Below are 27,717 nucleotides of genomic sequence, written 5' to 3'. Positions count from 1 at the left end.
CTGACAGAGCTCCAGCGTTTCTCTGTGGAGAGAGGAGAACCTTCCAGAAGAACAACCATCTCTGCAGCACTCCACCAATCAGACCTGTATGGTAGAGTGGCCAGACGGAAGCCACTCCTCAGTAAAAGGCACATGACAGCCCGCCTGGTGTTTGCCAAAAGGCACCTGAAGGACTCTCAGACCATGAGAAACAAAGATTGAACTCTTTGGCCTGAATGGCAAGCGTCATGTCTGGAGGAAACCAGGCACCGCTCATCAATACCAATACCATCCCTACAGTGAAGCATGGTGGTGGCAGCATCATGCTGTGGGGATGTTTTTCAGCGGCAGGAACTGGGAGACTAGTCAGGATCGAGGGAAAGATGAATGCAGCAATGTACAGAGACATCCTTGATGAAAACCTGCTCCAGAGCGCTCTGGACCTCAGACTGGGGCGAAGGTTCATCTTCCAATGGGACAACGACCCTAAGCACACAGCCAAGTTAACAAAGGAGTGGCTCTGGGACAACTCTGTGAATGTCCTTGAGTGGCCCAGCCAGAGCCCAGACTTGAACCTGATTGAACATCTCTGGAGAGATCTGAAAATGGCTGTGCACCGACACTCCCCATCCAACCTGATGGAGCTTGAGAGGTCCTGCAAAGAAGAATGGGAGAAACTGCCCAAAAATAGGTGTGCCAAGCTTGTAGCATCATACTCAAAACTGCACAGCGATTCATTGATTTATATTGAGCACCACCGGGTGCAAGTAATCAAAGCAAAACTTGAATAGATTTGTAGGTAAAGTATCAAGTATGCAAGTGGAAGTTCTCATACCTGATACTACAAGTGCAGCGTGATCAAGCTGCAAAAAATGTGAAAAAGGAGTACCTGAAAAACTGGAAAAATAATAATGGGATGTAAGTGAGGGGTCCATGTGACCCCTCTTAAGATGAAGTGATGCCGCTGGGGTCCGTCTCTGACCACAATAGGTGTGTAATTGGCTACTGTATTTCATTACATTACTTCTCAGGAATTTTGACAATTTTGTCTTCTCTTAGACCAAATGAAGGTCACGATCTGATCTAAAAAAAAAAGTACTAAAAAAGGATTTTCCACTGAGAGGTCAACAACAGCAACATTCAAACAGCAGAGATAAGGTTTTCAAGATAGGCAAGTCATTTTGTTTTTATAGCTGCCATGATTCAGCTCATTAACAATTATAATTTACATATACAACAAACAAAATCTTATTTTAAGATTATCTTAGCTGAAAAAAAGTCTTGTTGAAATAATTTATAATAAGGCCAAGAACCAGGTAATTCAGGTAAAGAGGCTGCTCGACCAGCCAGGGGACATGCAAGCGAAGGTGTAGGCAACAGTCTGTCCAACAGGTGGCAATAAACTTGCTCATAAACTAAAATAAAGCTCCACAAACAAATGTTAGGTATGCACGGCTCAAATAGATTTGGAACAAACCAAATAAATTACTCAAAGAAATGGCATGGCTAGCATAAATCCATTTAAGTGTATATGAATACTATAAAGGAGAGAGAGAGAGATAGAGAGAGAGAGAGAGAGAGAGAGAGAGAGAGAGAGAGAGAAAGAAGAATATAAATGCTCCAAAACAAAAATTCTAAAAGTTTGCATAGAAATGTGATAATATGTTAGTAAAACATTTAAGAGAGGGAACACAGCAATACATATAAAACTAAAAATACAAAGTAATAAAAAGTGAATAAGGACAAAATTATTCGAAAACAGGAATGCAGGAAAAAAATACAGCAATGAGACGAATAAATAGATTAACTGAAGAAATAAAAATGACCTAGTGAAGAAAATGTAACAAAGACGTAAGCCTCTAAATATCATCGTACTTGTTAATAAATAAGGTTTTAAAAAATTAAATAAAGTAAAACGGCTCAATTTATTGTGTCACATTAGTTTTGTTCGCCTCTGCAGACCACCGATCGAGCTCCCCCTCCACATGGGTCAACAGCTCTCAAATTCACTGATCACTACATATTCATCCAAACACAGCGCGACTGCTTAAAACTGTTGTTCTGATTGGCTGAATCAAATGTCACTCAAAGTTCAGCCACATCCCCATTTCTGGACGTCAAATCTGCGAAAAACTGCAACAGTCTACATTGAGGGGAAAAACTATTACAAATGGTTTGCCCCCCCTCCCAAATATTAGTGGTTTAATCGCCATTTTCAATCGGAAGTTTAAGGAGAAGACCTCATTTATTTTTCACTCTGTTCGGTGTGTGGCCGTGTGGGGATGGATGAGATGCGGCCTAGCAGCGGATCAGCAGCGCACCTCGGTCTCGCGTCGCTCTTTCCCCCGGGATTGCAGGCTATTTACGGGGAATGCAGGCGCCTGTACCCCGATCAGGCGAACCCGCTGCAGGTTACAGCCATTGTGAAGTATTGGTAAGTATGTTATCTTATCTTCAAGCTTGTTGTGGTCGATTAATATGTAGACATTAAAGCCTGACAGCAGAAAGCAACTAAATTAAAACTGAATTGTGCTTTAAGAACAGTCTAACTTTACACTGAAAAGTGATAAGAATATAAAGGGTCAATGGCCTCATCGCCTTTGCACTCTATTATAAACAATGTTTCATTGAGCATGAGTATTACTAATATGCAAATAACAAATTTACACAGTTTATCAACTAGCTTTTATTCACTCAATGTCTCATTCTTTGCTCATTTTCTTTTTAGGTTAGGGGGTCCAGATCCTCTGGACTACATTAGTATGTACAGAAACGTGGGGTGTCCTGGCCAAGACATACCAGAACATTGGCACTACGTCAGCCTTGGTCTCAGTGACTTGTATGGGGACAACAGAGTTCATGAGTAAGAACCGTTTCATGGCATGATAACGTGTTTTATAGCTCCAAGTCTTGTACTGTATGTTATGTTTAATGTTGCACAAAGTCCTCTAATTGCACTTTGCTATCAAGAAGATGAAGAGATCTGTTGATGTAGGTTGATGGCTGCTGCATTTGCATCTTTATAGATTCACAGGTCAGGAGGGCCCGAGTGGTTTTGGTTTTGAACTCACATTTCGCTTGAAGAGGGAAGCAGGAGAGACCGCACCCCCCACATGGCCAGCTGAACTCATGCAAGGCTTGGCTCGATACGTCTTTCAGTCTGGTACTGTACCTACACTAGAGGTAGACCGATATATTGGTTTTACCGATTAATCAGTGGGATAGTTGATTTTTGGAACTGCTGTTATCGGCAAAAATCTGTGCCTGTAGTTTAATTTCTTAATTTCAGAATAAGAGTCCCCGGTGTAGCATATTTCAGGCTTGTTTGTACTTAAAAGTCCCGCTTTATGCACCCAAAACATAATTTTTTTTCCCGCTTATTTTGGGGATTTTGGTTGAAAAATATGCTGCATCTGAGATTGAATTAATTTACTACACTACACATTTACTACTGTCTGTGCCCGTCATAGTAAGGAAAGAATAAGATTTTTCTTTTTTTTTTTTTTTTCACATTCTAAAAATCGATTTTAAAAACTATCGGCTGATTAATCGGTTATCTGCCTTTCCCACCACCTTAGTTATCAGTATCGGCAAAATCCACTATCGGTCAACCTTATCTACACCCCCTCTTAAAAGAGTATATACCTGTACAACAATTGCAAGCATTCATACTGTAATTCCAAAGGAAAGTATCTGTTGTTTTAATAAGTGGTTTTCTGCCTTAACAGGCTTAAAGGGGTCATGACATGCTTTTTTTTTATTTATTATTTTAATATGTTCCATGAGGTTTACTTCTATTAGTTAAGTTTGTTTGCACCAAAAACAGTAATATATACAGAGTCCGAAATTAATATTTTAGCCCATATGAGACAAATAAACAATACTGCACGTAGGTTTAAAAGTGAACTGCATTTTTAAAGAATTATGTTGTTTTATTATGTATGAAATATTTAATTGCCAGATAGTTCATTTAGAATAATTTTGCAGATTATTAAAATTTTTCAGAAAACTAAGTTTTTATTTTAAAGTACACATCATATGAACGACAAGTAAGTAACTCTCATGAGAGCCGTCTTAAAGAGTCGTGCGTTTGGGAATCGGACAGCAGTTGTTGATTAACTAAAAATAATCATCTCAAAAGAGTCATTTGTTTGTGAATCAGATTACACTGTCACTTGTAATGTCTCGTGCTGTAGATTAAAAAGAACCAACTAATTTCTTTGGGAATCGGTCTACTGCTAGTGCTTTGTCTCGTATTGCGCTGTAGATTTAGTAGCAGTGTTGCTGTGCCTCTTAATAGTAATGCAGGAAACTCTGTCTGAGTATTTTAGTCCAGTTTTCTGTCCACATCACCAGAATAATGCACGTTCAAGAACTGTTAACTAAACCGAAAATAATTTGGTTTTTATTATAATGCAATAGGGCTGGGCGATTAAAACAAGATAATCAAGATAAAATGATTATTGTGCCGCATTCCGTTTCACAATGAAACGCCTCGGCGTTGTATCTTTAAACCATCCTTTTATTAAAGTTCAAATAATAAGGAAGCGGGTTATGAAAATAAACTCTGAAATTTCTCTGTGCGGTCAGTCTATGAGTTGCGTGAAGTGACCGGTGAAGCGTTTGAATCTTCTCCCGGCTTATGCACACTCTGGCACGGGGACGCTCGTCACTTGCATGCGTTTGCTGCAGCTAGATTATAACTTAGTGAATCATAATATATGTGTCATATTCACTTAGAAAGTTAATATTCTTATTCTGCTGTTGAAAATAATCCAGAGTACGTAATTTTATAATTTGCTAGCGATCTAGTAACAGCTGCGCACTGTTTGATTGACAGGCGGCACGTGTGTATGTGCTGAACATGCGCGTGTTCTGAAAATGCTCACGCTAATGCGCACCTGAACGGTCAAACACATTTCAAAATTCTGCCAAAATGCCCGTCTTGCTGAGGTATTCACGTAAACACAGAGAGTGATGTCTAAAGTGAACGTAAAGAGCGGAGAAAAAAGCATATTTGTATTAAAATGTCAGATTTGTAAGTATAAATGTAAGATAATAGACCTGCTGCTGTCTAGTGTGTCATTATAATAATCAAACAACCATAACAAGAAAATGAGAAAACACTCACTGCTCTTAACTGGGTAACTTTAGTAGCTTTAATAAGTTTTAGTGTATTATAATCATACAGTAAAGACCTGTAGTAGTTTTATGTTGCATTTCAGTCTGAATGTTTCCTTGAATACTTGATACTGCTGTTAAAAACTTTTAAAGCTGTTTTAAAAAGCACTGAATTTTCTTAATTTGTATTTTTTGTTCTATTATTTTTAAATATTTCTATTCATTTCTGTTTTTTATTGTTATTTTATTACTGACTGTTTAATAGGGCTGCAGCTAACGATTATTTTGATAATTGACTAATCTAACGATTATTAGAACGATTATTCGACTATTTAGCCGATTATTGCATCGATTAATCATTAGCTCTTAACCGACTATTCAGCTTGTGCCCTGACTTAAAAGTTTGTATTAAACATACTTGCTAATAATAAAAATAAAATCTTTTAAAAATATCTCTAAATATTCACTGAATTAAAGGAAAAAAGTTTAATTCAGTAAAAAATTCACTGCAAAAAATCGTATTATCAATTATTTTGTCTTGTTTTCCATTTAAAATAGTCTAAAAATAAATGTACTTGAGAAGCAACATATAAGATATTTAGACTTGCTTTAAGAGAATATATGTGTATTTTGTATATAAGTGTATTTTTTCACTTGGTTATACTTCTATGAGTGCTGTAAAGACAAAATATACTTGTATTCAAGATCTGTTCTCTAAAAGCAAGTCTACATATCTTATATGCTGCTTCACAGGTGAATGCATCTTTTTTTTTTTTTAATGATTTTTTTTGATATTTTAAAATTTTTGTATTTTTAATATTATATTCAACATTCTCTGTTAGCAATTTTTTCTTCTGCAGTATAGCTGCTAAAGTAAATTTCAATATTTATATTGGAAAACAAGCCAAAACAAATCAAAGCGTATTTTGTATTTTGTGTGTAATGGGGCAAAGATTACCCTCTCTCACCTTTCTGTTCACTTCAATCCATCATTAACTCACAAAAATACAAACACGCTCTTAAAAAAGCTGCTTATTGCCACTTCATGATAAGAAATGCACAGTGACACATATACTGTATTATGATACAATAAGTCGCGAGCCACCACGTTATAATCTAGCTGCAGCAAGCGCGTGTGAGGGGGACAAGCGTCCTCGCGACAGAGTGTGCATCAGCCAGGTGCAGTTTCAATCTCTCCCTCTTAGATCAGGACACTTCGCACAACTCATAGAAGAGGTGCTGACTGCACAGAGAAATGCCAGTTTCAGAGTTTGTAGTTATTTACATGACCTCCTTCCATATTATTTGAACTTTAATAAAGCTATATCGTATTAGATATAACTGCATTTAAGATGTAAGGTGTTTCCTTCCTTTAAAGACGCTCGACATGTAAGTTTTGCTTCAGCGGAGCGGCAGCTCCAGGTCCACTTATTCCACAACGAGAGTGCTTCTGTAATTACTTATTTGGTATTTTTGTATAATTCCTTCATACTTTGCGATCTACATCACTTGAAGCTGTGAAAGAGTGCATCTTGACTGTGAGCTGTTTTCTTCCTCTCCTCAATCAGGCGCGAGCTGCAGTACTGCTCTCGCGCGCCATCAGTAGAGTTTCATATGATGTCGTGTTATGTTAAATGACATAAAATGACTATTCGACAATGAAAATTTTTGTAGACAATTTTTTTTATTGTCAACATTGTCGATAACGTCGACTAATCTTTTCAGCCCTACTGTTTACTAGTCTTGAATAATTACTTAAGAACTTGAAACTATTCTTCCATAATTAACATATTAGTTAGTGTTATCATTTGTTGTGGTTTTGAAGCTGGCATTGAGAATCGTCAAATTTCACTACCGACTACTGAAATTTTGGTATTGTGATAACGTATAGCCTTTATTGTACATTGTAGATCTTGCTGCAATAACATGATGAAAAAGTAGATCTCATTCCATAGAAGTGTGTGTGCACCTGCTTAATGATGGCGATGGAGGCTTTTCTTTATTTGACAACCATACGTAACATAAAATAATTATCATATTACAATAGCCTCCTCCCCTACCAGTGCAGTTTACATTTCAAGTTTAAGGAAATCCACTGTTAAAAAGACAATTTTTATTTATTTTTTTTAAAGTTCAATAAATGCATGATGTTTCCAAAGTCAATGAGTAATCATGTTAAATAATCATGATCTCAATACTGACCAAAATAATCATGATTATGATTTTTGCCATAATCGAGCAGCCCTCTAATGCAATCGTTACCAGAGAATTTGTTTGTGTGGTTGTGAGTAATTAAAAATCCACTGTAAATCCAAGATTGGTCTTCCCTTTATCCCGGTGGCATGAACACTCCTGTACATTACTTTCATCTTGCATCGAGATGTATTGATAATGTTACGTGCCCACTGGTATTTTCTACTATTAGCTATTAGTACACAAGCAATGATATCATCTTAAATATGCCTGATTACAGTTGGAAAAATGCCAACTTCATTTTCAAATGCCCAACAAAAACAACCAGTGTTGATTTATTAATGTTTGCTTATCCAGCTACAGAATTGCCACAAAGAATGCATGCAATCATCATTTGAAGTCTGGATTAAAAGCACTGAATCCACCTTCGCTCACCACATGCCAGTGGGGACACAGCATTTGAGACTTGATAAGAGCGTTCTATGTAAACACCTGTGTTACTGACTGTACTGTAGGCCTACAGAGCCCCCTTGGGGACAAAACTAGAACGTGTTTAAATTTATTTTAAAAGCAGACATATATTGATAGAAAGCAAAAACCACCCACCTGAGTGGCCTGTGATGCTGTGAAATTCACTGGCCAAACAGAAAATGTACCCGCATTTGACGCTTGGTGGGTGTTCATTTTGGACCCTGAATATATATTTGTAAAACATGATCATTTTCCATCCTTATTTTTCCCTCTGTCAGAAATGCTTTGTTTTGGTGCTGCTGCTCCTTTAAGACTTGACAGTAAACGCCCACTGTAATGATTGTCTCTCTGCTCTTGACTGACCTAGTCTCTCCTTGCCATCTCACTGCTGCTTGGCGGGCTATGGAGGTGATAAGGTAAAGTAGGCTTTGATGTGTTGTTGTGGAGGCGGTCATATGCAAATGTTTATCACAGAGTGACATCACAATGTGGAGGAAGAACGAGTTGTTTTGGCAGCTTTGTTTCAACAAATGGGTCCGTCCATCTCAAGTGGTCCAATACAGGTTGCTTGACCGTTTTTAATTGTCCTATTTTAATTGTATTGTTTTTTTTATTGAGTTATTACCTCTATGTATTGGTATTGCAAAACCACCAGTTTTTTATTTTTATTTTACTTGGTTTAACCACGATGGCCATCTTTGTGTCATGGCATATGACAAATTTTGGTTATACAGCTGTTTATGGAAACCTCAATATCTCGGCTCAGGATGGTCCTAGCTCCTTGGAACAAAAACTGATCTCTAGAGCACATCACAAGGTACATGGACAAATATAAACATTTTACACATTCTTGTTCCTTAGACTTAGAACTTAAGAACTTAAACCTAATGTAATGCTCAAGATTGCTCAAAGTTCCACATTTAGGGTCCATTTTTAATGGGAAGAGTTCGAGTCTCAGTCTTAATTTTTTTAGGGGGTACCTAGTTAAGTATAGCGTGCATGCAGAATATTTCAGGTTTGAGACTTCTCTTATTGTTTTTTTTATGGGGGCGAGAAAGGGGAATTTTAAGAAAATTGCACTCACTTTTGGGTTGAATATCTCTGGTGGGGGACAAGATAGGAACCTGAAATTTTCAAAATGTTACAGAATATTACAAATTTTGAGTTTGAAATACCACTGGTTACAGAGCTAGGGCTAGTAGAAATCTGGGGAAAAGCCTACTTTTATTCATGCAATCGTGGTTAAACCAAGAAAAATAAAAAACTGGTAGTTTTGCAATACCAATACACTGAGGTAATCACTCAAAAAAAAAAAAACAATTTGGAAATTTTAAATTGGTCAAGCAACCAACTTTATAATTATTGGACCACTTGAGATGGACTGACCCAAATGCTCTTTCTGCAGTGAGAATGAGGTTTTGAGTTCTGAAACTTACAGTATATGTATATATATATATTTTGTTTTTTTTTTAAGTTCAATTATATGTTAAAAGATAAAGGAAAAATGTATTCCTCTTGTCATGGGCCCTTTCATGGTAATTTAAACTAATTGATCTAAATAGGCTCCTTTAGTCATAGCATAATTGTTATCATTTATTTATTTTTCCCTGAGGTCTACTTATGTTAGCCATCGTTTAGCTTTTTTCTACATTGATACTGATTTATAGCTCTAATCTTTATCTTGGACAGATGTTTGCATGCTTGAAATAAAGCCTTTGCCACTGAAATCTGTTGACAGCATCTCACCTGTTACCATAATATCATGTTTGATAGATTCTTAATGAAAAGATAGAATGAAAAAGACTATTATTACCCAAATGTTGTAACTGCAGCCAGCTACCTGTTGCTCGTGCTCGTAGGCACACACTCCATAGGGACGTGATGAGCGAGCATCGACCAAAACAATGAGAGAACGTACAAAGAGACAACATGATATGCTGACATATGAGGTAGCATAATTAAAATTACTCAGTTCTGATTGTTTTACTACAAACTTTGAGACTGTATATTATATTTGACTCTCCAGTGCTGGAACAGGGCTAAAATAAAGTGTGGATATAGGTCTGAATATGCCAGACTGTAGTTTGAAGTAATCACTTTTCTTGCATGATACATAGGCTATCGTATAAATGCAGTCTATGTCGGGGTTAGCTAGCTAGCCAGCTTTATCAATAGCTGTTAGCTAAATTTGGTGGATGATGACAGTAGCTGTTTATAAAATAGACTGTACATTATAAATATGTTGACACAATTCATTATTGATGTGATTCCATCACAACTGTCATTTTGATATATCGATGCGCTATTGTTTTATAATAATAGATTGTATATATTTTCTGTATAACCAAGTTACGTTGCACTAATGAATTGGTCTTTTTGCATTATCTTGAACATTGTCTAGCATTAATTTCATGTGTTATTGTAGTTTACCTTGCTGAATAATTACAGATGAACATTGTTTATGACAGTTACTGTGCAGGCAAGATCAAGTTATCTAAAATTACACAGATCAATCCTTATGGCACTATATTTCACATGCTTTGCAGTTATGTAAGCTTACCTGTCCAATAAGAAGAATGCCAATTCCGGGTCGGTTTTGATCCCCAGAACCTAACGAATGTCCCTCCAGGAATCAAATGCCCTGCCGATGTTCACTCTAATATTCGCTCGACCACAATCACGTTCCCGCTTAGCCAGACGGGATAAATGTTGTTGTTTTTTTTTGTTGTTGTTTTTTGGCTTAATCTGAGTTTGTGTTAGAGTCGGTGTTGTGCTGGGAGCTGGACGTTTGCTGGATTCCATCTCTAAGATAACGTTACCTAGTGTTGCAGTTTGTTGTCACTGTTGAATAGCGGAAGAGAAGCTATTACTGTCTGAGGCAAGGCTTTCGGGAGCGCAAATAAACGTCATATCCTTTGGATTTTCCCAGCAAAAGCAACCCGCTCCCTTCACATGAAAATCAGTCTACAGGCTTTAATAGGCAACCTAAGAAGTCCGGCAAGGGCTAATTTTTTAAGTTGCGTTACAAACCGTTCACACATTGGCAAAAAAAGGCAAATATTACATGAAAATTGTTACATATTGCACATTTAAAGGGTTTATGAACTGCCTTTTCTATTTTGTACTGTTTCTGAGGTCCACTTATAATGTTATCAAGATTTTTACATAAACATCATAATTTAGAAGTAATAGGCTATTTTCTGTCCTGTTTTGACCCCCCTCATCGTAACACACAGTTTGAATAGGCGTGGCGGATTGTAGACTCGGAAGTAAACGCCCACTGGTATGATTGGCTAACAGTTTTGCATATTTAAAAATCCTACATCCTTCATAGATGGACACTGCTGTGATTTAGGTTAAACACATGCAAATGTTTTGTAGTATTTTTCTTAAAACATTTACTAGAAATTCCTAGAATTTCCCCATAGAATCAATGGGCAGGGTTGGGTAGTAACGGAATACTTCTAACAGGAATACGTATTTAAAATACTAAATATAAGTAACTGTATTCCACTACAGTTACAATTTAAATAATTTGTAATTAGAATAGTTACATTCAAAAAGTATTTTGATTACTGAAAAGATTACTTTGCATTTTATTGCCATTTGTTTTATTTAATATTTAAACTTTTCAGATGGAAAACATTTATACATATAAATGATGCGATCCAAAGTGCATTTGAACAGTGGTGAAACACTTTCTTATGATGTGTTACATTCATACGAGCAGACAGAGAAGTAAGTTTGATGTAAGTTTGGAGCAGAAGAAATAGAAATAAACCTGTGTAAATTGTCAGCTTTACACTAAGCTAAAATGCTATTTCTAGCCATTTTACATGCACATTACCAGGCACAATTATATTTTCTTATCAAGAAAATTCATGATGGATCATAATTTCTTTTCTAATAAGACCTTTGATATTATGGCAAAAATCTTATTCTTGATGATATTTTTACAGGAAAACAATACAAAAAATGATCTACAAATCTTTAAAACAAAATCAATTAGATTTATCTTGTTTTAGAAACAACACTTGATATTTGCGCGTAACACGTAAGATATTTAGTTTTTTCAGAGAATGTATTTTTAACATGTGTATTTTGTCTTACTGTACTGGCAGAGTTTTTATAGTCAGAACAAGTTAAAAAATCTACCAGTGCTGAAGAAGTAATCCAAAGTATTTAGAATACATTACTGACCTTGAGTAATCTATCGAGAATACATTACAAATGACATTTTACAGCATGTATTCTGTAATCTGTAGTGGAATACATTTCAAAAGTAACCCTCCCGACCCTGTTAATGAGTAATTATGGTAACTAAGATCTGTTTTGTAAAGCAAGGTGAGCTATACTCTTTTACACATACTTTAGCTCTATTGCAAAATTTGTATATCAAAAGTGTTTAACATTTTGTGTCTGTAACTTCTTTTATCAGAAATAAACCTCAATTTCAGTGTTGACTAACTCCAAAATTTTACTATTTAGGGTGACTTAAAAGTTTGCAGAGCATTCAGATGAATAATTTTCTCTGTAACAGAAAACACATTCTGCAGCGGAGACCACATTTCATGGCACAGCCCGTTGGACAACAGCGAGTCCAGAATCCAACATATGCTACTCACAGAGGACCCACAGATGCAGGCAGTGCAGACTCCCTTTGGTCATGTCAGCTTCCTTCAGGTGAGCAGATCACACCAACAATTTTAATAAGGTTGTTCAAAATAGATCGATATCTTCATCAGGGCTCAACAGTAAGGATGACCCAGTGGCCCTGACCAATATGAGAGCGATTTGGGCCAGTTGACGAAACTGTCTCTCGCCCCTTAGTAAATGCTCTTGGTTTACAGGTGTCACTCATGTTTACATGCACTTTGAAAGTTCGATTTCAGTCAGACTAAAACAATCATTTGTCTTGTATGTAAATGCTTTAGTCGACTCATTGAATTGGTGGGTAAAAACAGTGTTTTCTGATGCATCGCGATCTTCGTTTGAGCGATCTCGATATTGATTCTTAAATACCAAGATCGATCTTTTACTCTGTGCAAAACTCCAATATAATGAGAGGAAATCACTTGATTTAGCAACCAAGTCGCTATGTGACTAAAATTTACATTGGCAACTGGCTGGAAAATGTTTAGATTTCACTTACTAGTAATTGTGTAGTACAGTGGTGGAGTATTCAGCAGCAAGATCCTTTCACTGCATGTTGAGAGAAAAAGTTGTTCCAAATGTGTGTGTGTCCAAAGATGAAATCCACGTAGCTCATTTGTCATTGAATAATGTCTCTCTTAATAACCTTTCTGTTCGCTATAGTCAGTTGTTGATTCAAAACAACAAAAAAAGAAATATTTTATTCTAATCACATGTAGGACAGATGAGATAAAGCCGTTCAAGTCTCTCTTGTTTACATGCACACATTTACAGATGCCATTTACAGGAATGCCGTCTTTCTTAAAGAGACAGTACCGGTTTTTAACACATGTTCAACAAATCAATGTAAATACTTATAAATGGTACAAATTATGTTATTAAACCGTAAACATGTAGCAAAAAATTATATATGCAATATATTATCATATTTATTGATTGAATACATGGATTTGTTCATTTTTAAAAGCTAAAATATGACCAAAATGAATGGAAAAACGAATAAAATATAATTAGTAAAATGTATATTTTCGTAATGTACATCGTTAGAAGGTCCCCTGTATAGGACCACTAGGGGAGAATTTCAAATGTAAGCAAAAGGGACATTATAACTGAAATATACCCATATGAATCGATATCGAATCGAAAACTGAATCGAATCGAAACCGGAAATCTGTATCAATACCCAGCCCTTCAGATACTCATCGTATCTGTCCAGTTTTTGCAAAGTCACACCTAGATAATGCAATGTGCTGTGTCATGTATACTTGGACAGACAGCTGAAGACTGTTGCTCAGCTGTGCAAAACCCTGCTGTAGTTCGATTATAACTATGTAAAATGACTGACTAAGGTAGACAAGTTTTTTTTTTGTTTTTTTAAATGGTAGGAGCTTCCACAGTTCCAAGTGTTTTGGAAGTATCAGCTTGAATGGGTTGAAAACAGCAAAAACAAATCAGTAACATTTTGCATCATGTAACATCTGTTTCTAGCAAAAGTCAATAAGTTGGCCAGCTGCTTAGCCAGCATACTGGCAATGTCCTGTCAACTTTTGTTATGAGCTTTGATTACTTATTTATGGTAACTTCTGGTTCCTGACAAAAAGGCTGACAGTTTAACATCTTTTACTGTAAACTGATGGCAGATTGTGGAAAAAAATTATTTGATTATGAATGGGTATATGTGGGGGTCAGTGAAGAAGCAAGCAGAGCAAGTAATACAGAAAAAGCCTTATTGTTTAGCCCCACGGTTTTCAAGATGGGAAGCGCGCCTTCCCAGGGGGACGCCAGAGCATGTCAGGTGCGGAGATTGATGAAAATTAAAAGTAAAATCAAAAGATACATAAATACAATAAAAATGTATTGTGAAGATAATGAAAATTATTGGCATAATGGACCATAGTCCTGTTTAAAACCATAGCTCTATGGCATCATAATATTGTTAATGTCAGCGCACAACATGCATATCATGTGAGAGCGCATCCATGTGGATTTTTTCAGAGGGGGGGGCTTACTGCCCAAGACTTTGAAAACCCCTGGTTAGCCCTTCTCAGTAATTTAGTTAACCTTTCATTTTTAGCCCTTGAGATCTGTTCATGTTATGTTCATATAGCCATCTAGGTTAATCTGACTTTATCTGTACATTTGAAATAATCCCATTCTGTTTGTGATGTTACTGTCATCATTTGTACACATATCCTTGTTGATCAGTGTAAATGATTTATTTTCCTCTGTACTCTTCAGATTGTGGGCATTTGTACAGAGGAGCTGCAAGCCGCACAGCAGTGGAACGGTCAAGGCATTCTGGACCTGCTGAGAGGAGTGCACATGTGAGTAATCCCACTGCCAGCCATGAGACAGGCCAAGGACACACTCATGCTTAACTGGTGGGAATACTGCTTTAAAAAAACTGCAGGACTGATTTAACCAGCTGAGAAAAAAAGATTATTGTCCTTGATGTGTTACTTTGTTCATACGGTCCCTCCTGACCAAAAAGCTTTTATGGGTGTTTCTAACATTGTATGTGTGTGTACAGTTCACCAAAAGCAAATGTAAGAACATGTGTATCGTGTTACTTGATGTTTCACTTTTGCTGAGTTCTTGTGGTAGCTGTAGATAAGAGAGCAGTGTATGAATATGAATGCTGTTACTCATCTGTGCTAATTGGGTCAGAAGTTTTCATTAGCTCTGAGATGAATTGTGGTGTTCTAGTTTTTCATTAACTGACTGAAATGGGGTTTGTTTCCTTTGATGCTTTTGCTTGCAGTGCTGGGGGTCCATGGTTAATCACTGACATGAGAAGAGGGGAAACCATATTTGACATCGATCCACACTTACAAGTAAGGCTTTCTGTAGTTTGCATGGTGTTAAACTTGTTCACAGTGTAGCCTGTTAGATACTGTCGCATTTGCCACTGAAAATTGCTGTGTGCAAATGTCTAAAAATATTTAGGCACACCATTGCGAGTGACCCGATTGAAGTAAGGGTGGGAATAAAAATGGATTTTCCAATGCACTGTGATTCTTTCTCCAACGATTCTGGATCAATTCTCAAATTCAGAATCGATTCTGAGAACGTGGCAGCGCAGTGGTGCTTATGCACGCGCCAGAGACAGATGTTAGAAACAAGCACATATCATAATCAGTTGAATTATTTAAATTAATAGTATTGTGTTTTGAAAACCAATATTTATTTTCTTGTGTAAAGAGGTCAGTGTTTATCACTTTAATATGACAATACTGCCATACAAAGGCTTTAAATACACTGTACACCAACAAAACAGTTACTTGATTTGAGTGTGGATTTTGTAGTTACTGCAATTTTCTCAAAACCTGGTTACAGTTGAGCGAGACCTGTCTATCACAGGGCAAAGTGTAAGAACCCCAATTTTGGTAAAAATGTGAAGTTACTTTGTTTTGCCTTTTGCACAATCATCGGATTTAAGAAAAATACAAACTTTCGAATGCTAAAACTGCGCATTTGAATTTTGGATGTGTGCCAAGCACTGGCTACGACTTCAGACCGATCGAATGCTTGCGCTAAAAAAGGCTAGATGAAGCGGAACAAAATGCAGTTTAACAGAAACCAGGTGTCTTGAATCATTTTAAAGTTCTTAACTTGACACAGCATCTAAAAAACAGTGCTTCTGCACGAGATGCTGAATAAGCAAAAACAAAGGGAAACAAAGTCTTTTATTCTGTGTGCACCTCATGTTTAGAATACATTAGGTTTATTGTAGGCTAAATCACAGGCCTATTTTTCTATCCTATAGCTATTTTTTTTATATTGTAACTGTCATTGGTTAACGTTCTTTACCGAACAGCTGTCATATTAGATCAATGGCTAATACTCGACTGCACATCGTGAAATACATGCAACGTTTCATCACATTTTTTTCTCTCTCGTAGATTTGGCTTAGCCTACCTGTTAATTATTTTCAACAGTGTCTTGACTGTTTAATATGTTAAGTAGAGGTCGACCGATTGTGGATTTGACAGATACTTATAACTATGTTGTGCAGTACCTGCAGATAACTGATTAATCAACCGATAGTTTTTAAAATTGATACTGAATGAAAATTAACACTCAAAGTGAAATAGTGCTGAACTTTAATACAAAAATAAACAGTACTGACTGAACCATGAAAATGTATTGTACTTTTTTAAATGATATAAATATTAATACACTGGCGGCCAAAAGTTTGGAAAAATGTAATAATTTTGCTCATGGATAATTGGTACTTTTATTCACCAAAGTGTCATTCATCTGATCACAATGTATAGTCAGGACATTAGTAACGTGAAAAATTACTATTATAAATTGAAAAGAATGTTCAGAACTTCTTAAACTACTTCAAAGAGTTCTCATCAAAAAATCCTCCATGTGCAGCAATGACAGCTTTGCAGATCCTTGGCATTCTAGCTGTCATTTTGTCCAGATACTCGGGTGAGATTTCACCCCACACTTCCTGTAGCACTTGCCATAGATGTGGCAGTCTTGTCGGGCACTTCTCACGCACCTTACAGTCTAGCTGATCCCACAAAAGCTCAATGGGGTTAAGATCCATAACACTCTTTTCCAATTATCTGTTGTCCAATGTTTGTGTTTCTTTGCCCACTTTAACCATTTCTTTTTGTTTTTCTGTTTCAAAAGTGGCTTTTTCTTTGCAATTCTTCCCATAAGGCCTGAACCCCTGAGTCTTCTCTTTACTGCTGTACATGAAACTGGTGTTGAGCGGGTAGAATTCAGTGAAGCTGTCAGCTGAGGACACGTGAGGTGTCTATTTCTCAAACTAGAGACTCTGATGTACTTATCCTCGTGTTTAGTTGTACATCTGGCCTTCCACATCTCTTTCTGTTCTTGTTAGAGCCAGTTGTCCCTTTTGTACACCTTTGTATGAAATCTTCATTCCTCAAAACAATGACTGACTGATGAGTTTCTAGAGAAAGCTGTTACTTTTTTTTGCCATTTTTGACCTAATATTGACCTTAAGACATGCCAGTCTATTGCATACTGTGGCAACTCAAAAACAAACACAAAGACAATGTTAAGCTTCATTAAATAAACCAAATAGCTTTCAACTGTGTTTGATATAATGGCAAGTGATTTTCTAGTACCAAATTAGCAATTTAGCATGATTACTCAAGGATAAGGTGTTGGAGTGATGGTTGCTGGAAATGGGGCCTGTCTAGATTTGATCAATCTAAAAAAAATTCAAATAGTGATGGTGCTGTTTTTTTACATCAGTAATGTCCTGACTATACTTTGTGATCAGTTGAATTCCACTTTGGTGAATTAAAGTACCAATTTCCTTCCAAAACAGCAAAATCTCTACATTATTGCAAACTTTTGGCCTCCAGTGTGTATATGAACTAATCAAATTTTAAAGTCAGCTGATTTTTAAATTGATGTTATTTCTTAGTCCACAAGAGGGTACAATAAATACATAAACCATTCAGCACCATTATATTATTGCATAGAACATTCCTATTCTGGCTGTTAAAAAAAAAAAAAAGCATTTCATTTTAATGTGCATAAAATAAATACCTTTTAGTCAGTCCATATTCTCACATGTTAAGTCAAAAGTAAAATGAGGGGGAAAACGCTTCAATAGACAGTTCACATGGTGTTACACTTGCTCTGATTCCTACTACTCCAGACTCAAGCATCATAATAACAGTGAAATACTGCATTGTTTTTTATTCAGTACAGTTGTATGTAGAGTAGCAATATTCACAGATAGCAGTGGAATTTGGCTGAACTCAGTGGTGAAGCGGCTCAGACTATGAGCCCAGTTCAGGGGCTGTTCAAACAGATGGAACACAACAGACTGGAACCAAATGCGAGGATCTCGAGACACACATTTCCAAGTTGTGCATCTTTCCTGATAAAGCATTTAAATAACTTATTGCTTAATCTGAGAAATGCTTATAAGAGTGCAAGACGCAATGGCCATATCCCTCCACCAACTGTAATGGGCTGTTCACACCGAATGCTTTTGCAACCATCCATTTGTTTCTCTTTGTAAATATGCGCTAGACGAACGTCATTGTTTCCCTTTGTTTTTGTTTATTCAGCGTCTTGTGCAGGAGCGCTGTTTTTTTTAGATGATGTGTCTAATTAAAAAGAACTTTAAAAGCATATTGAGACACCTGCTTTCTGTTAAACTGTATTTGTTCTGTGTTTAGCCTTTTTCAGCGCAAGAATGTGATCGATCTGAAGTCACCGTAAGGATGACAAAATTGAATTGAAATCAGATGCGTTTCTGATTTGTTTATGTTTCTCTCGGCTGCATGAAGATATTAATTTACTTTCTCATGTAACTAGCTTTAACTATGCAACTTAGCTGGCTAACAAATGCATTAACATGACCAGCTGGATATAAACTAATGCAAATAGATGGTAATAGATTGTAACAATCGTGACATTTAAACCTTTTGGTAGGACTTGTGTGTATTTTTGTCACATTGTTCAAACCGCTTAAGGTTAGCTTTAATGTTAGCGTCCTCTCAGCCTTGTTGGCAAACATACTGCTGTTCTCTACTAATGCAGCATCTAGTCAACAAATGAATTAATTTATAATATGACAACGTGTACTGTATACATACCTTTTTGTTGTTGACTTTTTAAATCTGCATCTGAAGTATTCCACTCCATGCAGAATGTAGTCTCGCATGTCAAAACAAACACCACAAGGCATCAGTGAAGTGATGGTTTTTATTTCACTCTAGAGGCTGCTCTCATACTGAATAACATCAGCGGACCCTTCCCAGCCGCTCCAGCACCAGACGCAACAGGGAAAAACTATCGGTGTGGATTTTTACCGATAACCGCTGGTTCCAGAAATCTGTTATCGGTGTTGATTAATCTGCAAAACCGATTTATCGGTCAACCTTTAATGTTAAGTAACTTAGTTGGGGAATTCCGTTTAGAACAGGCTATTAGTATTGCACTATTGGTCCTGCAATTGTTTTCAATAAATAAACCTGTATTCGCTCAAGGTGAATACGTGTGATGTTCTCTCTCTCTCTCTCTCTCTCTCTATATATATATATAATATATATTTATTTATTTATTTATTTATTTATTTCTTTTTATTCCCTTTTCTCCCCAATTTGGTATGCCCAATTCCCACTGCTTGCTAGGTCATCGTGGTGGTGTGGTTACTCACCTCAATCCGGTTGGCGGAGGACAAGTCTCAGTTGCCTCCGCTTCTGAGATGGTCAATCCTCGCATCTTATCACGTGGCGCGTTGTGCATGACACCGCGGAGACTCGCAGCATGTGGAGGCTCATGCTATTCTCCACGATCCATGCACAACTTACCACGCGCCCCATTTGAGAGCAAGAACCACTAATCGCGACCACGAGGAGGTTACCCCATGTGACTCTACCCTCCCTATTATCTGGGCCAATTTGGTTGCTTAGGAGACCTGGCTGGAGTCACTCGGCACACCCTGGATTCGAACTCGCAACTCCAGGGGTGGTAGTCAGCATCAATACTCGCTGAGCTACCCAGGCCCCCTATATTTAATGTATAATGATCATAATGCAAGGCGAGCACATCATAGAGAAATACCCTTTTCGCAGAATTTTGTGTCGGATTCGGAATAGATTTAGTATTTTAAATGGGTCGCGTAAACAGTTTCTTTGACTGTTTTCTGAAGGTGGTTTCTTTTTAGACTAGTTGACTCAAAGTTGTTTAAACGTCAGTGAAATTAGTCGTTTCGTGATAAGATTTTGGTCATACCTCCCACCCCTTTCATTCAAGTATTAAATTATCATTGATGGTGATTAAGGTCATCTGTTATAGCACTACTGTATCACAGCAATACTGTGAGGCTTTATGAGTGATGGAGCATGGGAAAAGGTGGGATGTAATTAAGTCTGTGGTAGTTAAACTCAACAGTTCCACCTGCTGTTCGTCCTCTGCCCTCTCACTCTCTGCACTGAGACAGACATATGTCCAGCCATGCTGATCCCCTGCTGATTTGTGCGCGTGTTGATTGCTCATCCCAAGCAGGAACGGGTGGATAAGGGCATCGAGACAGACGGCTCTAACCTGAGCGGTGTCAGTGCCAAGTGTGCCTGGGATGACTTGAGCCGCCCTCCCGAGGACGAGGACGACAGCAGGAGCATTTGCATTGGGTCACAGCCACGCAGGTTGTCTGATAAAGGTGAGGGATGCTAAGGACAAGCACAGCCCCATTTAAAAATAAGACACCAAACCCAAAATGCTTTAGAGATATGAGAGACTTCCATAGCATTGGCTCAGAATTGGTTAGGGCTCAAATTACTTTGTCATTGTCTCTGGCTAATGAGTATTTGTGTGTTGTTCATACAGACACTGAACAGATTAGAGAAGCCTTGAGGAAAGGACTGGAGATTAACAGCAAGTCTGTCTTGCCTCCCATCAGCAGTCAGAGACACAGTCACGACCGGCCACAGTAAGTCCTGCTTTTCCATGGCAATTAGGACTGCAGCATGCTTGTTCTGGTCAAGCGGATATATACCCATTGCTAAGACCTTAAGTCTGGAAGTAGCAGGTTGAGGAGTTTGTGTCAGGACAATACGGTGGAATTGGCAAACAATTTCGGTTTGCTTTGCCACCTGTTCTGGAGTGTGTGTATGGGATGGTGGTATGATGTATTCAGTATGGCAGTAGAAATGTCAACCGGTAGAGATTTTGCTTTACTGTTTATAACAATGTAGATATGTTTGCCTGGCTATCAGTAGGCAGGACTGCTTTACATAATCTACTTATTTCATGTGAGAGTCTGAAACAGAGTTATGCGAAAATATAGCACAGTGTGTCTCAAACAATTAAAGACAAGGAAGATCGTGTTATTAAGGGGTGAGCAATGTTGCAACGTACTAAATTAATGTAGAATTAATTTGATGTGTGGTCACGTGTACACTTATCAGCTGTTTTACAACATATCGGCTGTTTTAGATGTTTCGCAATATTTATATTTTATAACTTTAGTTTTACTGTTTTGAGTCTTTTATTTGAAGGTGTAATTTAAGTGTTAATGTGAAGCTGTTTTTATACTGATTTGTACTGTTTGTGCACCTGTGACTGAAGTATTTTTTTGTTGAATTTCCAATTAAATTAACTATACTGTGATATAGCCAATACAGTCACGATTATATAAATATACTCGTAACGTGATCTTAGCTTTTTTTTTTTTTTTTTTTTGGTCATTCTGCCCACAGCTATTTAGAAAACTGTGAAAAGACTTTTTGTTTTTAAACAGGCTTGATACATTTTGGTGCTAAATGGAATGAATTTCATGAGCTTTGGTTGGTTTACTATTGGTTTGAGAGCGGCTCAGAACTTTTAGGCTGTCCAATATGTTGGTAATTGCCTGCAGGTTTTTTCTTTTTTTTTTAAACTACAGCCTGTCCCTTCAATCTTTGTTCTCATGACTGCTGACTCTTTCCAGCTGGCCTGCTATTGCTACAACAGTGTTACTAGCTCATGAAATTTGGTTCAAGTGTCCATAATCTGCCAGCAGTAATGAGCACTTGAATGGATAATAATATCTATAATAATATATTATCGATAATAATATTGATTATAATATCTAATGGGATAGAATAAAACAATATTCTATGCCATTCTTAAGGCCCGTTCACACAAAGAATAACTATAATGATAACTATATTAGTGTCCACGCCAATGGACGATAACGTTCTGCTTATTCTAAGCGTGCACTGCAGTTATGTTCACAGTCAAGAAAATGGATGTAGATCTACTGCTCTATGATTCACAAATAAACCGAACCATTTGTGGGTTTTTTTCTAAACCAGAAAAACAGACGGATACAACTTCAAAGGAGGCAAGACAATGTTGTCGACATTAGCGCTGAATACCTGAGGTAATTTATGGTACTTGGTTGCGTTAGCTTTTCATTATCTCATCTCTGTTAATACTGAAGAAGACTGTTGAAGAAACATTGCTGGTTCCTGAGCAGGAGTTTCCATTTTGTTTGTGTGTTATAACAAGTGGCGATCCCGTGCTATAGTGTTATTTTGAATGTTATGATGAGTGCGCATTGCGCTTCGAGCCATTTAAAGTTGGATGGATTTTGATTGGCTGTCAGTGTTTTTATCATTCATCATCTGGAGGAAAGTTGCTCTGAAAGTGATCCCAACTTTATTGTTCCTCGGTAACATTATAGTTGTGGTGTGGACTCTGCAATTCTCTTAGAGTTGGAACGATTTTTAAAACTTTTTGATTTTAGTTATCGTAATAGTTATCGTTCTTGGTGTGAACGGGCCTTTTATATTTAAGATTACACTGCCAGTTGTTAGATATTATAAAATTCTTTAAAATAATTTAAACATTGCAACACTTTAACAGATACTTCTTAGTTATTAGGCCCCTGATTGTAGCAGTTAGCTGGGGTGACTGTTTTAAGCACTCCATCATCTCATTAAATGCTGTGCAATCCTGCTCATCTCGGTGCACGGTTTGTCTGGGATAATCTCGCTATCCTGTTTTTGCACCCCCTTGCTCTGCTCGCAGCCTGTTGTTGTAACCCATCCCCCAACCCCCCAGGAAGTGCCCCCTTTGTGTCCTTTTGCAACCTGGCCAGGGCTTCACTTATACAGCCTGGAACTCTGTCTGCTGCACTTTAAGGCCCCTGCACACTTCATACAAAATTGAAGAACAAACGGGTGTGACAATTTAGAACAAAATCTGGCAAAAACTAAGGTGTTTTTGATTTCGCTTTGGTGGTTCGTAACAGCTTGCCACTGTAAACTTTCAGGAAAACTCGTACCGACTCAACACCTTCTTACTGCCAGTGGACCACGTCATCGTGACCTAGAGCTCCACTTACTCCACCTACTAGGCCGACAATTGCTTCCAGTTATATTGTTCAGTCAATTAAGATCAGTCAACATTCTACCTATTAACTTTTTTATACACCCATCTTTGCAGTAGGATCAGTGTCATCAAGTGTTTATAATTACAATAACAGAAAGTAACCAGTGAATATTATGGACACATATAGCATGTTAGCACATTAGCGCCATGAATGTAGAATGTAAACACAACAAACTATTACACATCTATTACATATACAGTAGTACTTGAAATCGAGTAGTTAAAACAGCTTAATTTACTGATCTTGTGTTAATTCTACTCAAAATGAGAATAAAATGAACACATTTTAAAGGCACATTAGTTGATTTTTTTATGTTTTATGAAGTTGATGTTTTACATGAAGTCTCATATTTAAATGTACCTCTAAATGCCTCCCCCAGCGGTGTAGCCAGTGTCTGAATGTTCGCAAATAGTGTACTGTTGCTCAGCTGTTTCAAACTTCTTTTTGGCTCTGAGTGAAGAACAAAGAAGCACTTTGCAGTGAGTGTGCCATGACATTTATTGTGTTGCCTAAACCAAAACTATCAAGATATTTGGAGGAAAAAACAAACGAACATTAATGCCAGATTCATGCATATTGACTGATTGTGCTCACTTAAATTGCTGGGTATATTCTGAAGAATGTCTGTTTCACCTGTACATGCACTAATTCTAGTCATTCTGTCTCCCCTGATAATTACATCTGATTTTTTTTTCTGATGCAATTTATGTCATTATAAAGCTTAAATAGGATGGATTTATTCTGATTTTACCTGCCCTGCTCTTAAGAGGCAATGAAGCTGGCTTCAGTTGTTTATGCATTTCATGCCACTGGGTATCACTTGGGTATTAAATGTCTGTTTCCAAAGAATTTAAACACCAGAAGCTCTTCAATGATTTGTCTTCAAAATGTAGCATTTTGTGCTGATATTTGTGCCATTTAGCCTACCTAATGCACCATAATGCATCTTTATGTCATTAGTTTATTGGTCAATTGTTAATCAATTGTTATTTGATTAAATACATTTATCGACATCTTGTTTGGTTGAACGGAACCACTATGCAAAAGGTGCATCTGTCCAACATTTATTGTAAAAATGTCCTTTCAGTAGCCACTGAAATGTCAGAATTTCAAAAATCAAGATGCATTGAAAGGAGTTGAAACCTCTTCTGACCTCTTACAAAAGGGAAAGTTTACTTGTTTCTGTTAAAAGTGGCTGTTGAAAGAGATGATTTGCCTGTTGGCAGTAGTGATAAATGCATTCCTTTACTTCGCTGTGGTACAAATCTGCCCCTAATTTCTCCATAGACAATCAGTTGGACATTTGCAGACCCAGCAGAACTCAAGGTAAGAGCCAACCAGGAGAGAAACTGAATCTATTTCTTCAGCACTATGGGCTATGGAGACAGTTCAGTTCATTTCACTTTGAAAATCGGTGAACTGTATGCACACAATGCTTTGCTCAACAATTGAACTGCAGTATGATAACTGTTTTATCACTCAAATATACAGTGACCCCAGAATGTATTTGGACACTTAAGCCACATTTAAAACTGTATGCTTTGTATTTCATAACAAAATTTCAAAACAAGTGTTTGTTTATTTTAAAGAAAGATGCCCCTTTGTTTTTTTTTTTTTTTTTTTTTTTTTAAGCAAAACATTTAAAAACAATTTTTTAACTTTAGGTTTTAAGTGATAAAACGGTATTGTATATAGATGTAGACAATATACATCACCTGTGGATACTCTACTAGGTTATCTATGTGAACTTGAGGGTAAATGACTTCAAAACTTGTATTAAAAATGACCCTGGAATCAGTTGGCTAAATCTCAAGGGGGAAAAAGGCTGAGAAAAGTGTTAATAGGTAGAATATAGACAAAAGAATGATGATAGGCATATCTTTCTTTGGGCAGTTAATTTACATTTTAAGTGGGGCTTTTTTGAGCCACTGTATATTTTCAAATGGATTTGTTATTTCGTCTTTCCTACTCACCATGAATTATCCCCTCCCTCCCCTTATTCTGTTTCTCCATTTTCCCCTTCTTCCTCCGCTACATCCAAAAAGTCGTAAGGACAGTCTGGAGAGTGAGAGCTCAGCTGCTATTGTCCCTCACGAGCTGGTGCGAACACGACAGCTAGAAAGTGTGCACCTGAAGTTCAACCAGGAGTCTGGAACTCTACTCCCACTGTGCCTCAGGTAGTGCATGTAGTGCATACTCACGTGTATGCACTCACACATAATTTCTCTTAAATCCGGACTGTTTGGGCATGAGTCAGCAAAATAGAAATTAACTTTATAACAATAGCAGTGTATGACTTGGTGTAGGCCAGAGGTTGATATTTGGCTCTGCAGAAGCTAGAGGGAAAAACATACTGTACTTCTGTGCTGATTTGCACTTTATTTCATTACAGATAAACCGAGCTCATTGAAAGACAAAAAGCTCAGATGTTGCTGGCACTAAAAGGGAGGGATATGATTCTGAGTTTTATGTAATCTCCTAGTTTGGACAGAAACAAAGACAAGGCTCACAGAGGAGCCTTTGTTTGAAGTCCAAGGGAGAAAGTGAACATTGGGATGCTTTGATAGTTCCCGCTTTCTTTAACAGTTATGGCACCTATCAATGTAAATGATTCATTACTTTTTTCTTTTCCTTATCTTGTAGAGGTCGGCTACTTCATGGCAGACATTTCACATATAAAAGCATTAATGGAGATACAGCAATCACCTTTGTATCCACTGGAGTAGAAGGAGCCTTTGCCACAGAAGAGCATCCGTATGCAGCACATGGCCCATGGCTACAGGTAACAAGAGACGCATTACATTAACATTCCTTAGAATTCATTGCCTACATGTGACTTTGTTCTCATCTCCTCAATTCAGATATTACTTACCGAGGAACTTGTAGAGCAAATGCTAGCTGACATCCAGGATTTGAGCTCCCATGAAGTAAGTCTAAAGTTATTATTGTTCTGCAGTTAGCTGCACTTTAACACATATTTTAATTTGAGTTTTTAAACTTTTTAATGTTTTAAAATGCTGAAATCCTCTTAACCTTCTTTCTCAGTCTAAGCTGCCGAAGGAGTACAGCTGGCCCGACAAGAAGCTCAAGATCTCTGTCCTGCCAGACACAGTGTTTGACAGCCCATTGCAATAGACTGGGAGCTTGCTGTCTCTTGTTACAAATCCACATCTCTAGAAAGAAGCTAAACTTCAGGGCTCTTGTCAAAGTCATGTGCCTATAAAAACAGAAGGAAAGCCTGAAGGAATCAGACATTTAGACATTTCCCCTATTCCCAGAGAGCATTGTTATATGATGGCACAAGACCCAAAGCAGTAAGGTTTTGTCTTGTGTCCATTATACCACTTGTCTTTGAATTGGTGAATTCACCTTTAAGAAATCTTTTCAAAAACATGTCAGGTTGATGTTTTTCTGGTGTCTGCCATTTCAAGATTCCAAAGACAATAAGAGCAAATTCTTTATCTTAATTTAGCAGCATGAGATAATGTACCAGCACTGGTGCCTTCATTCACCACAGAATGGACAAAAATGTTTGAGATAACATTTGCTCTTCTGAATCCTGCTTCAAATGTGAATGAAAGCACACTAAGGAATAAGCTTTTGTGAATCATTTTTATCTAAAAAAAATTGCTGTTATGGCTGAGTATAAAATACAGTAGTGCCTATTGTAAGTTGATGATCTATGGTAATGTCTGTTCAATTTGTCAAACAATAGGTGGTCAGTCAGTTCACCTACACAATGCCAAAGCATGTACAGTACTGGTGTTTTCTACACCATGTCTAATGGACTGTAAAGATGAGAAGCAGGAAACTGTTCAATTATATTTTGTTTTGTTTGATTTTTGTTTACCATTTCACATGTATTGGACTTCATTTCCTTAACACTTAGCGATTGCATTCCAAGCCTCTTTGTAAGGAAGCAAACTAACTGATTCCTGGACAGCAGTCTCTTTTCACAGAATGTGCATTTGTTATTTTTGGGATATGTGCTCAATAATATAGGTCAAAGTGTAAAAAAGAACCTCTATTAGTGCTTTTTAAAAGATTTTATTTAGTGTAATGACTTTTTATATTCTGGAGAATCACTACACTGCCTGTGGTTTTGTTACTCTTAAGTGCATTAAAGTTATTTACATAATTTGGGGTATTTGTGCTCTTATTTTACTACAAAACCTGAAAAATATACATGTGCATGTTTGTAGTATTTCCCTTAGGGCGAATATTGCCTTGTTCCTTTTCTTTGCAAATAATTTGTTAATTTCGGATTTAATTATGTACTGCTCCCAATAAGCAATAAAGCCTGTACTGTTGGGAGTGCTCAAAATGCCAACATTAGACATCCCTGACCAGTGGGTTTGGCCCACTTTTGAGTTTTTCCATCTGTGAATTTTCTTAAGTAACAGAAATGTGCT

The 27,717-nt window shown here is 37.2% G+C and overlaps 1 protein-coding gene across 4 annotated transcripts; it reads left to right on the top strand.

Moving 5' to 3' along the window:
• The first annotated feature begins 397 nt into the window (after window positions 1–397).
• LOC127413953 (suppressor of fused homolog) lies at window positions 398–27,443 on the top strand. 4 transcript variants are annotated; one of them, XM_051651536.1, is made up of 13 exons: window positions 413–2,413; window positions 2,708–2,842; window positions 3,006–3,142; window positions 12,305–12,447; window positions 14,656–14,741; window positions 15,179–15,251; window positions 20,434–20,587; window positions 20,755–20,857; window positions 24,593–24,631; window positions 25,351–25,482; window positions 25,949–26,087; window positions 26,167–26,232; window positions 26,351–27,443. In XM_051651536.1, exons 1-13 carry the CDS (start codon window positions 2,262–2,264, stop codon window positions 26,438–26,440), a joined length of 1,449 nt encoding a protein of 482 aa, XP_051507496.1. In that variant the 5' UTR covers window positions 413–2,261; the 3' UTR covers window positions 26,441–27,443. The 4 variants fall into 4 exon arrangements, with proteins under 4 accessions (XP_051507498.1, XP_051507496.1, XP_051507497.1 ...); XM_051651535.1 differs by having other exon boundaries at window positions 427–2,413; window positions 20,431–20,587; XM_051651538.1 differs by lacking the exon at window positions 24,593–24,631 and having other exon boundaries at window positions 398–2,413.
• The last annotated feature ends 274 nt before the right edge of the window (window positions 27,444–27,717 follow it).

This window comes from Myxocyprinus asiaticus, chromosome 23 (genome assembly GCF_019703515.2).
Source record: "Myxocyprinus asiaticus isolate MX2 ecotype Aquarium Trade chromosome 23, UBuf_Myxa_2, whole genome shotgun sequence".
NCBI lineage: Eukaryota > Metazoa > Chordata > Actinopteri > Cypriniformes > Catostomidae > Myxocyprinus > Myxocyprinus asiaticus.
Note: the sequence above shows the minus strand (reverse complement) of the source record. Positions and strands in the feature narration are given on the sequence as shown.